The sequence below is a fragment of the Halichoerus grypus genome, chromosome 7, assembly GCF_964656455.1.
Source record: "Halichoerus grypus chromosome 7, mHalGry1.hap1.1, whole genome shotgun sequence".
In the NCBI taxonomy this organism is placed as follows: Eukaryota; Metazoa; Chordata; class Mammalia; order Carnivora; family Phocidae; genus Halichoerus; species Halichoerus grypus.
Genome location: NC_135718.1, coordinates 144,477,925 through 144,492,856, shown reverse-complemented (window position 1 = coordinate 144,492,856; position 14,932 = coordinate 144,477,925). Strand labels below are relative to the sequence as shown.

Here is a 14,932-nt window from a genome sequence, read left to right as displayed (position 1 = left end):
TACCCAGCCTGGAGTCTGTGCCAGAAAGCCCCATTGCTACACTAAAAAGTACAGTTTAAATGGGGTTAATTCTCTGAATTAAGGCAAATAAATGAAGATTAAAAAAGTATTAGTGAAAAGTATATGCTGGATCTCTGAAATTATCTCAATATTGGTTAAAATATACTTAGAAACAGATGGGTGAAATACTTAGAAAATAAGTTAATTGCAGTGTCAGTAGGAAAAAAGGTTAGACACTTTGGTGGAGCGAACCTCTGATGTTATTTGGCTATAACGTACCTGGTACATTTATAATAGCATAATAGCCTCTATTATAAATAACCTCACATGTGGAACGTAGGTAACAGAACAGTGTGTTAAGAAATGAAATTCCCGTTTCCAGTATGTTCTACTTAAATTGTAAATTTTCTGTACTGATATTGAGAGGTTTCTTCACAATTTTCTAATCAGCTTCTAATTTCAGATATGGTCATGAAATATTCACTGGATTAGAACTTTCACTTTTTTTTTTTTTTATCTTCGAAATAACTACACTGCTACATACAGGTTCCTGTATGGGAGCAAGCAACTTCTGACAGAGGCCAGGTTTTCCTCCTCCTCCAACAAAAAGCCAATCTTATTCCTATCCTTATGTTGTCTTAATTTAATACTTCATTGCAGGACAAAGAAGGAATAACCGTCTTTAAAGAAACTGACTGTGACAACTTTTGAGTAGTGAAAGAGTCATGTCACCTTCCCTAGCTCTAAACAAACTACATGACTTGCTAACTTTCCAAACAAAACAAAACAAAACCAAAAGAACCAGGGAAAAAATGATTTAAAATGCTCTTCAGTTCTTAGAATATTTTAATTGTTAAACTTTAAATCTGGAGTACAAAAAATTACTTACTTCTAAGCTGCCTCTCTTTATTGGATTCAGCACCAATAATTTCTTCAGAAGATTTTCACAGTCAGTGGACATATAGAAGGGGATACGGTACTTCCCTCGTAAGACTCGCTCCCGTAGTTCCTTAAAAAGGCAAAGGAAGCACTCATAACTCGTCACTGAAATTATCACACTTGGCTATAAAACACCAGCACCGAACCTCCCGGATACCTTCAAGTTCTGGCCATCAAAAGGCAAGGAGCCACTGACTAGTGTATAGAGAATGACGCCGAGACTCCACACATCCACCTCAGGCCCGTCATACTTCTTTCCTTGGAAAAGCTCAGGGGCAGCATAGGGCGGGCTTCCACAAAATGTGTCCAATTTGTTCCCGACTGTAAATTCATTACTAAAACCAAAGTCAGCAATTTTAATATTCATATCAGCATCAAGGAGAAGGTTTTCAGCCTAAGAGGAAAATAATAGAGAGGATAATGTAAATGCCTACATAAAACAAAATATTTATTACAACTATTTCAGATCTCAACATATAGTTCTTGCTTCTCTCTCTCTCTTTTTTTTTTTTAAGAGAGAGAGCAAGCACGCGTGTACAGCCCGGGGGGAGGGGGGAGAGGGAGCAGGTGCTGCGCCCAGCACGGAACCCCACGCAGGGCTCGATCCCATGACCCTGAGATCATGACCTGAGCCGAAATCAACAGTCAGATGCCTAACCAACTGAGCCACCCAGGTACCCCTCTTGCTTCTCATTTTTAAGTGTAATATCAAATTTAGAAGCCCAGCATGGTGCTTCAATGCCTAACTGTTCAGAATCACGTTTATATAAGACTAAATTTTAACACTATAAAAGGGAAGCTCTCATTTATAGGTGTATCTGCAACTATTTGAGAAAAGTTACTTAAAACACTTTTTCTTCCACACATTATTTTAAGCCCATTTTTTTTCTTCATGGTAAGAAACATCTTGGGACTGTACCTTAATATGACCTATTTTAAAAAACGTAAGTTGACATAACACTAACCCTTCTTGGGCTTAAACCAACAAGTTTACTCAAAAGTGCTCTATTTTAATAGAGCATTGTTGGTTAATGCAAAGCTCGAGAGTATACTTAAAATAACTGCCAGCCAAGGGGTTCTGTGACTACTGAATTCAATCCTTTGTCTTCTCTTATAGAATGCTTCCTCAGCAAAGTTCTGTTCTTTTAGTAAAACTAAACAATACAATACAACCTCCACTAGACCTTGTTTAAGTTTCCTTTTGTTGTCCTAAAACTAAATTCTCTTCTGGAGGTATATTTTGGTAGAAAGCAGTGATTTCCACCCAATATATTTTCAGACGTTGGTTTTCCAAAATCCTAAATCAGAATCATTAAAAAAAAAAAAAAAAGTTTTAAATTTGCCTTTTGTAAATACAAGCAATTCAATAAAGGCTTTGCTTTTTTTGTTTTGTTTCAAACTCTTTTATAACTGATGGACTAAGGAAATTATATATTATTTTGTAGATGTGTCTTATGGGGTTACAGAAAGGAGTAAAATTTGGCTACAACGAAAACCAGAGTTCTCTATATGGCTGGAGAGCCAGGCACTCTGCCCACCATGCAGCTCCTTCCCTCCCTCATCCTCCTTTTCCTTTTTTAAGGTATGCTAGTTTGGGATATCTGTTTTGAAAAATGGATATGTGTCGTGTATGACATTAATATTGTAACAGCACATAAATTTGGAAGATTTATCTTAAATCCTAACATTAATGGGCTGGGTGACAAAGCCAGGTTATTTTGATGTTCTGATGTAAGGGCCTGGTCGTTGTAAATTTCTGAGGCCATGTGCGAGCAAGCTGGACTTTCCTAGTTTCTGTGAAGAGGTCTGGATGGCTGCCTCACAAGCTCAAGGGACTCTGAGGTCTGCTCCAGGAGCACATGGGAAACCCCATCCCCCAGACTGGAGGGAACCTCAGGGTGTTGACCATGATCTTTTTTTTTTTTTTGGATTTCTGCTCACGTAAGAAATGAGATGATAGGCTGGGTGTCAAACACACAGCCAGGGGAATAGTCCTCCACTTTCTCTTTCTCTGTGGAAGTGATTTCTCCTTAAAATAGTTATTGGAGGAAACTAAGAAATAAAAAATTTTGGAGCAGTAGAAAATCTGCAAGCTCAGAAAAACAGAGCCAAAATACAGGATTTAGACTTCTGACAACTGCTTAAGACAATTTTTTTTTTAAAAGTAAGCTCCATGCCCAGTGTGGAGCCCAACGGGGCTTGAACTCACGACCCTGAGATCAAGACCTGAGCTGAGATCAAGAGTCAGACGCTTAGCTGACTGAGCCACCCAGGTGCCCCTTAAGACAGTATTTTTAAGTATAATACAAACCAGTGCTAGTAACTGACAGAGGTCATGGGGAGAAAAGTAAAAAAAAAAAAAAAAAGATTCCTATGTAAGGAACGATGAAAGTTAACTTTGGAGGAGGAGAGAAAAAGGAAAAAAAGACAAATATTTTAGTTCCAGGATTTTCTACTTTCATAAATGAAAAAAAAAAAAAAAGCATACCTATTTGGCCATACCATTTCTTTCTTTTTAAAATTTATTTATTTATTGAGAGCGAGAGTGAGAGAGAGTGTGCAAGCAGGGGGAGGGGAGAGGGAGAGGAAGAGAGAATCGTTAGGCAGACTCCCCGCTGAGCAGGAAGCCCCACGTGGGGCTGGATCTCACAACCTGAGATCATGACCTGAGCCAAAATCAAGAGTCGGACACTCAACCAACTGAGCCACCCAGGAGCTCCTATTTAATATTTTTAAATAAAAATGGTATATATACTTAAGGTGTACAACACAATGATTTTATATGCACAGTGAAATGAATACAACAGCCAAGCTAATTAACATATCACCTCCTCACTTAGTTATAACTTTTATGTGTGTGGTTAAGAGCACATTCATATAAATAAATCTACTCTCCTAAGCAAATTTCCCAGTATTCAGTGCAGTATTATTAACTTTTTGAGTATGACACTAAAAGCTCAGGCAGCCAAAGCAAAAATAAATGAAACTTCATTTAATACTAAAAAGCTTCTGCATAGCAAAGGAAAGCATCAACAAGAAGGTAACCTGTGGATTGGGAGAAAATATTTGCAAACTCTACATCTAATAAAGGATTAATATCCAAAATATATAAGGAACTCATACAACTCAGTAGCAAAAAAACCCCCCAAATACCACAATTAAAAAATGAGCAAAAATCCCTAAACAGACATTTTTCCGAAGATGACATACACATGGTCAATAGGTATATGAAAAGGTCCTCAACATCACTGACCATCAGGGAAGTGTAGATCACAACCACAATGAGATAACACCTTCCACCTATTAGGATGGCTACCATCAAACTATAAAAGATAACAAGCCAGCAAAACAAATGGGAACCCCAGGACAGCTGGTAGGAATATAAATTGGTAGAGCCATTATGGGAAACAGGATGGAGGTTCCTCGAAAAACTAAAAGGAGAACTGCTATACGATCCAGCAATCCTTCTTCTGGGTATACACCCAGAGGAAATGAAAGAGTACCTTGAAGAGATACCTGTGCTCCCATGTTCACTGCCACAAACCGTTCCTGACTGTCTCAATTTCTCATTCCAAAGTACGCTAGTTTATACTCATCACATGCATTTGATGTTCACAAAAACACGTTAAGACACTTCCCCTGTTTCTGTGAGCTTTAGTGCCGAGAATGAATGCGGGCACCCGCAGCAGACAGACCGGGCCCCGTGCCATACCTTGCTTCCGACTGAATGGGATCTCGGGCATTTATAGTAGGGGACAAAGTTCCACGTTTATCTATTAAAACAAGCTTATTAATGGTGAATCAAATCCTCTAGTCTTTAAAGCGAGATAACTTCTCATTCCTATTTTCTTCTTTTTCTCAGTGAAAATACTGCTTTTCATGATGTTGCCATGAGGATTAAGTAAAAACTCCTTCCTTGGAGAGCCTGGCACAATTCAGCAACCACAGAGATGGCTTCAATACTACAAAACATCTGTTCATGATTAAGACTTTTTGTTATAAAATCAGCGGCTTACCTTAAGATCACGGTGAACAATGCACTTTTGATGGCAATACTGTACAGCAGATACAATCTAAAATAAATATTTGGATAAAAGATGCATAATTATTTTATGGTAAAAACACTGCAATTTCCCCCCAATGACAACCTCCAATTGAGATAAATTACCAACTTAGATTTCACAGCAGTATTTAATAATTTTCCTGTTCCTTCAGTTCTGAATAAAGTTAAAATGAGGAAAAGTTCGCTTTTAAATGTGGACAGTGTAGACAAGAAGCATTCTCTTGTTAAAGTATTTCTTTGTCAGAGTCCATGAAGATTTCTGTGGGCAGTTACATTTCTCTATTGACATGATCAAGTGTGTAGAGTTTGCAGTTCTGATCGAATGGCTTATTCCAATGTTGGGATAAGAGCTTTGGAACACATGAACCAGTCTATTTTAGGAATTATTATCAAATGTGTTCAAGGCATGTTTTTTAAGCAAGGCCAATTTACTAAGAACTTATCAATGGGGTATTTGGCATTGTCCTGTCTTTGTTCATATATAAAGAAATGGGAAAATTGTTCAGCCTGAAGATGAAACCCAATTATCAAAAAAAAGGGAAAAATGAAGTTTAATCCTAAACTTGTTATTAAGTCAGTCGGGCAAAGTATTCTACCCCTAACTAGATTTTGTATGCAATCGTAATTTTAAACCATTACATAGGCTCTTCGGGGACAAAGACTGAACAAGGTGGAACCCAACGGTAAGAGCCAAGATACAGGTGAGAAATAAGTTATAAACATTTCTTTGATAGTTGTTTACTACATAAAATAGAAAAATGGAAAGAATCAGATAGCAGTCAAGGTAAGAACTATTTTGTACATGTAGTTATAGCTGATTTACAGGAGGACGGCCATTTTAATGCACAGCAGAACATTCAATCCTATGGATTCAGTTAAATGGAAACAACATGAATGCTGAAAATTGGTTAGGCATTTACAAATGGAGATAGAAATGAGATTTTTAAAAGCCTAAGGATGATGTTAAGTATGGCCATGCTAGTAGAAATATGGGTTAAAAAAAAACCTTCAAAGTAGAAGTGAGATTGATAGCTCAGGACAACATTATTCTAACGTATATTAAAATGGTTCAGACAGAAACATGAATTCAAAACAAAATCAACACACAATGAGTAATATGTAATTCAATTAAGTTCATTTTGATTCAAAAGTCAGTTTATTGAGTACCTGCTATGTGCAAGAAAATGTGCTGGTTGCTAGGGGAACAAAAATGAACACTACACGGACCCTGCCCTTAGGAGCTGAAAGTCTGATTAGGAGAAAACATGTATAGAACATGTATATGAGCAACCACAGTACAAGGCAGAATCATAGGAGCAGAGGTACAAAGAAGGGAGGGGAATCATATCAAATAAAGAATAATTTCAGTTAGAAATGCTGTCTGGAGTACAGGATATTTGATCTAAGCCATCCCAAATGACAGTAACACTTCAAGATGTGGCGATCTGGTGATAGGGAGGGAGGGGTAAGGTGGTGAAAGGCACTGAGGTTGAGGCAACACAATGTATTTGAAAAGTAGGTGGGAAAATGGCAATAGTGGGAATAAACGTTGATAGGTGGGTAAGTCTCTGAATTCCAAACTAAGCAGGTACTACAGAACCACTAGATGTTTTTAAGCAGAGCAACTGTGAATGATTATGATCAATTTGAAGTGCAAATCCCCCCAAACAGCGGAATCTTATAACGAATATTTGTATTAGTCTTCTTAAGCAATATGCTTTAAAATTCTAATATCCCATTTCCATTAAAACACATTTATTGGCCAAGAGATATACACACTTACATGTAAATATTAATACATCGTAATGAATATCCTACAAGGCTATTTTTAGTAATAGTGGTTTTAAAGTCACTTTGTAACAGTGAAGAAGGCATGTTATAGATAAATGATGTGGTTACCAAACATGCATTTTAACATTAGACAGAATGGTCTCCATGAAAGCAGTTCTACAGGTGTTTCCGGAATAAAAATCTCCTGAGCCTTAAAACCTTAAGAATGGAAAGATAATTAAGAGAATGCTCTGTATTAAGCATTTCATTCTCCCCAAACTCTATGACCTCTGACTTCTGTCAGTTAACGTGGTGGCTTATAATATTACTAAACTTATCCAGCAGGGTACAATTTCTGCCTTCTATTTGATTCACTGCAAGAATCCCCATGCACAAGCCTAAATTTTACTGCATTATTCTATGGCCAGATCCTCCCATCCCAAAACATTCTGTACCTCATTAAGTAGGAGGTAGGAACTTCCTTATGATTGTTCTTTTATGGATCTTGAAAACATGATTTACAATCAACCCTGCACTGACCCTAAATTCAGACCTGTGTTTTGCCATGAGGCGCAAATGTTGGGTTGCTTTGCAATTAATTTATAATTGAGTCAGGAATTCCAAGCTTTAGGTAGTAGCCTTGCTACTGGAAGAGTTGAATCAATACTGTAATTTTCTTTCAGGTCCTCAAAACTTCAGGAATGCAGAGACACTGCATGGTCCATGGCTACTGAAGTGCTCTTGAATTGTCTCTGGCTGTAGCCAATAGCAAAGTAAAGCACGTATGTGTGTATATACTTGCTAACACAGTACATTCCTAAGGTGTTAAAATTAAAAAAAAAATAACTTCGTGATACAGAGCAAAAAATAAAAGTGTACATTTATCATCTTAATTAAATTTATAAAGAAAAATAGGCACCTCAAAAGCAAATTTAAAAACAAATATAACCCTTTGTCAAATGACTACTAAATTGTGTATGCCTGTATCCCTGGTTTTTAAAAAGATGAGTTAGTTACCTTTTTAATTCTGAAGAAAGACATACAGATAGTAAATAACTTTAATATTTATTTATTTATAAATAGCATTTGACACTCGACCTCTGCAACATGGAGAGTATTTCGAAAAATAATTCAGACTTTATTTTTAAAAAGAGCCAATTCGTAATCATTTGGGTCTTTATGAAAATGTCTGTGTTCCAGCCCTCGGGAAAGATGGGCAAGTTCTCCGTAATAGCAGGCACTGTCTCTTCTCCGATTCCACAGAGTACCCAACACAGTTATTTCCGCACAGTATGATTTCAGTAAATAAATACAGCCAGGTGACTACAAAGAACCACAGTAGTACCAGTCTATACAACACATATTAAGATCCCAGTGGAAATACTTAACGTCAAGTGTAATTTTCGTGGTCGGCTACTAACTATGACTGCTTGACTGATACTGAGGGAACAATGACGTTGAAGGGGATGACCAGGGCCTCGCTCAAGGTGAGCCTCCATCCCGGGACCAGAGAGGACTGAGCAGTAAGTGGCTGAACCCCACTCAGGTCTTCAAGGTCCTGTCCTCATTACCGGTTGTCTTCAGATTTCAGATATTTTAGAATGAATATTTCTAGGAAGCTATCCTGAATCAAAGGGCTATGCCTATCTTTGGTATAAAGCATTTCACAAATTATGTTCCAAAAAGTAGTAACTCTGTGAGATATCAACAACAGAGTTTTATCAAACAAATTCACTTCGTGATCAGTTTGGAGAATATTATGTTAAAAAAAGGTGAAACAGATTTTTTTTTCCCCCTCTCCTCCAGAACTTTCAACTTTTTCTAATTATTTACATGTTAATATATATGTAACCCTATATCCATATTCAGTGTTTCCCAAACTTATTGATCACAAGACCCCTTTAACTAGAGAATCAGTACCCATTCTTACAGAAGTACTGAGCTATTTTTAAATGAAATATTTTAAATTCACTAAGGTAAACTTCGGGCTATAGCAAGTTGCTTGCTGAAATTTCACTTCATTAAATTTTATGAACAATTTACAATTCCATATTTGTCATTTCTATAGTAATTTGTAAAGTATGTTAATTTTAATCACTTCATTCCTAAAAATTAGAAGTAAAATCCTAGAGGAACTTAAATTACTTTTTCTTATTTTATAGTTTCTAGAACAAGTCATGTTCAATTTGAACCAGAAATATACACATCTTACCATATTCTTCTACCACATTTGTAAGGTTTCTTGCCTACTTGACTAAATAAAACTGACCACAATCTTTAAATCTACAAAGATATGAGTTCTAATACCAAGACATCTTTAATGACAAAAGAAAATACAATGTCTTTAAGCACTACGCATATATACTGAATACATAAAGCTAATAATTCTTGATAATTATTGGGTAAAGGATTAAGTATTTCTTTTCTTTCTTAATCTAGTCTGTATTTCCAAAACTATCAATGAATTAATGAGACTCACCTAAAAACATTTCACTATTTATGATCATCTAAAAATGACCATATGCAACGATCTTAAATTTAAATTCGGGAAGAACAAATTTCTTTTTCAGTTTCCCATTCTTAAAACATATAAGAAAGCAGGAATTTTTCTTTTTAAAATACCATGTACTCTGAAGTCCAGTTTGTGATACTGTCCATTGTATATCACTAAAAACATTAGCAAAACAAAGTTAAAAAACTACTTTCCATACCTGCCTAAATTTTGCACGGGCCTCTTTTTCTTTCATTCTTCCATGGGCAACTAAGTAATCAAATACTTCACCTGAATCAGAAAGGTAAAGCAGGCAGTAAAATATACATAGATTTTTCAGTTAACAATATAAGCAGTGTCAAGTTTTTGCCTTGTTTTTAGAGAAGCTTTTGGCCCACAATTTTCTGGTAGTTTTACGTAAATCACAAACTATTACATGAAGAGAAAAAAGGGAAAACTACACATAGAATTGAGTATCTGTAGCAGCTTATGATTTAGCAAAACTCTTTTAAAAAATAAATCATAAAAACATAACCAAGAAAATTTGCTTTCTGATTTCAAGTATTACACAATAATACAGTCAACTCTTTATTATCCACTCTAATAAAGGGAAGCCACTGTGCGAGCAATCAAAAATTACATTTGGCTTTGTATTTGGAAACTACATGTCAGACAAAGTAACAAAAGTCGTATTACGTTGGATCTCTCTCTCTTAAATTCTACTGTCATGGAGTCTTGATCAAATTTTTTCTCACTACTTCCATTCACATTGATTTCAGCCACTTCCTTCCTATACTCTAACTATGCTATTCTCACTATACTCATTTCATCTATTTTGGTACTTAAGTACTTATACAGAATTAACTCATCCTGTGTGCATCTCCCATTACTACAAATGAGCGTCAATTATCATATCTGCCCTATCCCCATGACAGAACACAAAGTGGATAGACAATACATACTTGCTGAAATAATTTAAACTAGAAACTATAGAAAGTTCTTATTAGATCCATTACTTTACATGTCTGGAAGTTTTTTCATTTTTCTCTGGTCAATACTAGTAAAAAAAAACAATATTTAGTTACAATATTAAAAATAAAATATCTCAGCATAAGGGAGAAATTTATTTTTTACATCCTTATAATTTACACCATATAGATATACATGTATATTAAAAACTCACAAAATGGCTTAAAGAGTTCTTGTAAATACAGCAAAGTGGTTAAAAACTCAGGCTTTAGAATCAGGCCGATTTTGATATGAATCCTGGTTTAGCCCCAAGTAGCTACTGGGAGACATTACGAAGATTTCTTAACTTTATTAAGACCCAATTTCCATCCAGTGCCTATCTCACATGGCTGTTGTAAGGATTAAATGAAGTAATGCATGTGCTTAAGCACAGTGACTGGCATATAGTAAGCACTCAATAAATTATATATTTGTATCTAAGTATACAAAAAATTATATATATATATTCAATATCAATCCTATAAATATATAAGTAAAACATTAAAAACCAAATATGTAATGATGTACGTCAGATGAAATTAATACATCTACAATGTCAGACAACATATGATATCAAGATACTTAAATGACTGAATGGGATGATGAAAACAGAAATGAATGGATGCTCTAGTCGACCCATCACAGTAGTTAATTCCAGATATGTGAGTTTAGGCTGGGAAAGATATATGCAAGAGTTCAAAAATATGGGCTGCTCTTAAGTTCTGCCTAGAATGTCCACACCCCAGATGTTCACAAGACTTAGTCCTTCACTTACTATATATTATTTATGATTTGCTTCCCCAAAAGAATGTAATCTTCTTGAGGGCAAGGACTTTGTCTTTGCTCACCCATGTGTTCCCAGCACCCAGAATAACATCTGGTACATAGAAACATTTAATAAATATTGTTTGCATGAATGAAAGAAGAAATCAACACACCATTCCAGAGCAGCCCCAACAACCTACTTTTAATAGACTCTTTTGGATTAAATGTGGTTCAAAATCATAAAGGAGTTCCCTGCCTACCTAGTCACCAAAGATCTTTTGCCCCGTAGTGAACCAGAATCAAATGATCTAAGTACTCCTGACAAAGAGGCAGCTGTTTGACTCAACTCTTTGTCCATGTCAGAGTCAATCCTAAAATGTCTAGAAATTTCAGAGGAAAAATATTAAGTGTTGATTATAAAAGTTACTTTGCTATTTACAGATTAAAAAGGCAAGGAAATGATTCTAGATTTGCCACCACGGAACCATGATGGTTTTGTTAAAGGATCACTGATGGGCAAGACTCAAAGAAAACTTATCACTAGGCGTTAGAATCAAACGAGAGAGCACCTGGTTTGGGCTGAATTCCGGTATACACGCCTGTAGACTGCGCCCAGTACCCTCCTAACTATGCCACTGAAGGAGAGCAGTGATGACCCCGTGTGCTCTCTGCTTCTCCAGCCATTGCTCCCCTTCATTAGCACCAATAGAGAGTTGACTGTACTTACCATTTATCATTAAACAGCATACATATTAACAGAGCCTTGTGATGGACCTTCATAAAAACAGAAGTGTCCACCAATTTTTAGAAGTCTGTAATTTCTCATATCAAAGCATGTCTAGCCCTTTTCTCTAGACTTTAGATCAGTAAAAGGGAAAAAAAAGAGTCTAACTGAACTAAAAATAACCCCCAGGGTTCCCACGCTGACAAATTATTATATAAATCTAACTAAAGGATAGAAAAATAGAGAAATAGTTCATTATGTGGTAACTGTAGGTTCACTAATTTTATTATAGACCTATATTTTATGCAAATTCACATGGCTGTATTAATACTTTTTAAAAATCCTGTAATAATAAACCTTGATGACATAGGTTTTCAGGTTAAGTCAAAAAACCTCCATCAAAATACTTTCAGGATGAGAAAAGGCTTTGCAAAAAACCAAACCTACTAAAACTTTCAATCTGCATTAAAAACAGAAAAAACTATTAAAATATATGTGATATTTGTAGTAAACATTTTTAGAAACCTAAGAAATAGTATAAAAATACACAGTTTAGGTACAATAGACTAAAATAAATCCTTTTTATCGAAGTTACATAAAATCTGAATTACCATAAAAATCTATACACTTTTATTAGCTAAAAGGACTCAACACTAAATTCAACCCTAAGGTTTTCTATTGATTAGCAAAAAAGTTAATTAGCCAAAGTGGTTTAAATAATTGCAGCTGCCCTCCCTCCTTTTTAATTGCTTAACTTCTCAATTCAATTGCTTAAAACCTTCAAGCATTCTTTTTTTACTTATTCAATGATTTATCTCCAAAAAATGTTAAATGTGTTTCTAAGAAAGTCCTATGCCTAACACAATAGTGATTCTGAGCTGATGGACCTCTCGTTTGATGGAAAGTGCAGAAGATGAAAATGATTTTCTATTATATACCAGTGTTTAAAAATCACTCCTACTCTTGACACTATGCAGTCAAAAGTATGTATTATATTCTACAAATACATCTTATTTCTCTGTCAACTCAGTCTTCTAACTTATAACATGTATAAATCAATACTGGTTTAAATTGAAACATTTTATGGATTATCCTGAAAATGCATGCGTATCGGGAATCTGTCATATATAAACAGTCACTGAAATAAACAACTGGTCTAGAATATGCTTTTACTATAAACTTTATTAAATACATTGTGAATTTGAGAATTTCCTTATAGCCAAGCACTTCTAATCACAATAATATAATACTTAGATAAGAGAATCAAAACATTCATAGATAACAATGCAAATTTAGAGTTTAGAAAAATGTCCCTAGGCAACTTTTAACTTAGCCAAAAATCTGACTTTTAAATGTAGGATCAATAGGTCCTGAAAGTAAACACTGAAACTTCGGGTGTTGATAATTCTGTATGTCTCATCAAAGATAACTTTTCCATCCCTCTCATCCTTACCCCCACTCGCGTACTCCATGACTAAATAGAGGGTCTTCTCTGTTTCAATAACTTCAAACAATTTTACTGAAAAAAGAAATCAGAGATATAATTCTGTAATTGTTAGCACATACTGGATCTGCTTTAAGAAAATTTAAGTATAAATTTTCCCTAAGCCAGGGGAAAATTTGAGTATTTACTGAAAATTATTAATTATAATTTTAAACTGAAAAATTCTCTCAAGGGTTATTACTACTATGGAAGAAAACTACTTACCACAAAGTGATTTGTAACCAACTGCTGGGTCAAAAGAGTTAAGTTTCTGGGATTAAAAAAACCATTACTTTTTCTAATGAGAATAATGTAATAAAAAGGAAAAGCTTAAAATAACAAAACAAGCTCAGCATAACAAAATTTTAAGTAAAGCTTAAAAGGAGACTGTATTATATAATGAGCCTGTCATAAAATGTTAAACAATCTTTGGTAGAGAAACAAAAAAATTCCGTAATATGTGGTGTTATAAAGTTTCTGGTTAAAAAACCACCAAGTTATCAGACGTACATAGTTGAAATTATACATCACAAATAATCACATTAACATCTCTGGTAAGCATAAGATTTTTAAGTGTGAAAGAAACAAGTGTTAAGAAAATGAGATTAAAAGAAAAATTACTTTTTACTTCTTATAATCCAATGACTACATATGTAGTCAATATATTTATTTGTAAATGTAGGGAAAAACCAGAACTTCTGGGAATAAATTAACTAAAACTGAAATAAATTCTATTTTCTTAAAAATTCAAATTAGTGATTTTGCCTATAAACTATGGTCAAATCCAAATGCATATTATCAAATTATCTGGAATTCATTTCTTATAAGTATCTCAAATGGCATGCAATCTCTAGAACAATTTAGTAAGGAGATACAAAAAATATTTGTATGCGTTAACTCCAAGTCATATATATTATTTTAGTAGAGAGCATAAAACAGCGAAGTAGTAGATAGCCATCTGTAGCCTTCAGTTAACTTCTTTATAATCTATTTTTACTAAAAGTATCACTTTCTCAGGTTATCACTCTTTTTATAAAGAACATCCTTAAAATTCTATCTTTTCAGATAGCTTCAAATTGAAGAATATACTTCATCATTAATTGTATATGTAAATTTCATACCTATATTAGGATGATTCAATATCTTCATTATTCGTACTTCTCGAAACAACTGTTAAAGAAAACAGGTAGACATATTTCTGTTAAAATCATTCACTTGAAGAAATATATCTTCTTACAAGACACTAGGAGATCCTGGTAATGAGCTAAGAAAGAAACAAGAGATTTGTTCCTCAGGTTCAACTCTGACTTTGCTGACACTTGATTTCCAGGACAATTTTAACAAGATGAATTCAGATGGTTCTGTGTGTGTGTGTGTGTGTGTGTACACCATATACAATAAAACTTAAATTTTTATTTGACTACTCTTCATTACTGGGAATAAAAGAAAAATACTGTGGAAATGAAACTAAATGATCCTTCACATGATTTTTATCCCAAACCAACATTCTTTGGGGGCAGGGAGGGAGGTCCTGATTCTTTAATCATCTCTACTGGTTGAACACTTTATGAAAGATTAAATGATGTAAACCTACATTAAATAAAATTTGAAAAGGAAACAAAACTATTTTCAGTAGCATTTTTAGGGAAACTTGCATAACAGTAGTAAAGGACAATAAAAATATATTTA

At 34.6% G+C, this 14,932-nt stretch overlaps 1 protein-coding gene across 6 annotated transcripts in view; it reads right to left on the bottom strand.

Annotated features, from left to right (window-relative positions):
• Window positions 1–14,932, bottom strand: part of MARK1 (microtubule affinity regulating kinase 1) — a 115,661-nt gene that overhangs the window by 35,789 nt on the left and 64,940 nt on the right. For all 6 annotated transcript variants that reach the window (XM_078078381.1, XM_078078380.1, XM_078078382.1 and 3 more), the window contains exons 4-9: window positions 14,365–14,413; window positions 13,214–13,279; window positions 9,484–9,554; window positions 4,956–5,012; window positions 1,097–1,333; window positions 890–1,009 (exon numbers count right to left, since the gene is read on the bottom strand). In XM_078078381.1, the coding sequence (XP_077934507.1) occupies window positions 890–1,009; window positions 1,097–1,333; window positions 4,956–5,012; window positions 9,484–9,554; window positions 13,214–13,279; window positions 14,365–14,413 (600 nt within the window). The remainder of the gene's footprint in view (window positions 1–889; window positions 1,010–1,096; window positions 1,334–4,955; window positions 5,013–9,483; window positions 9,555–13,213; window positions 13,280–14,364; window positions 14,414–14,932) is intronic.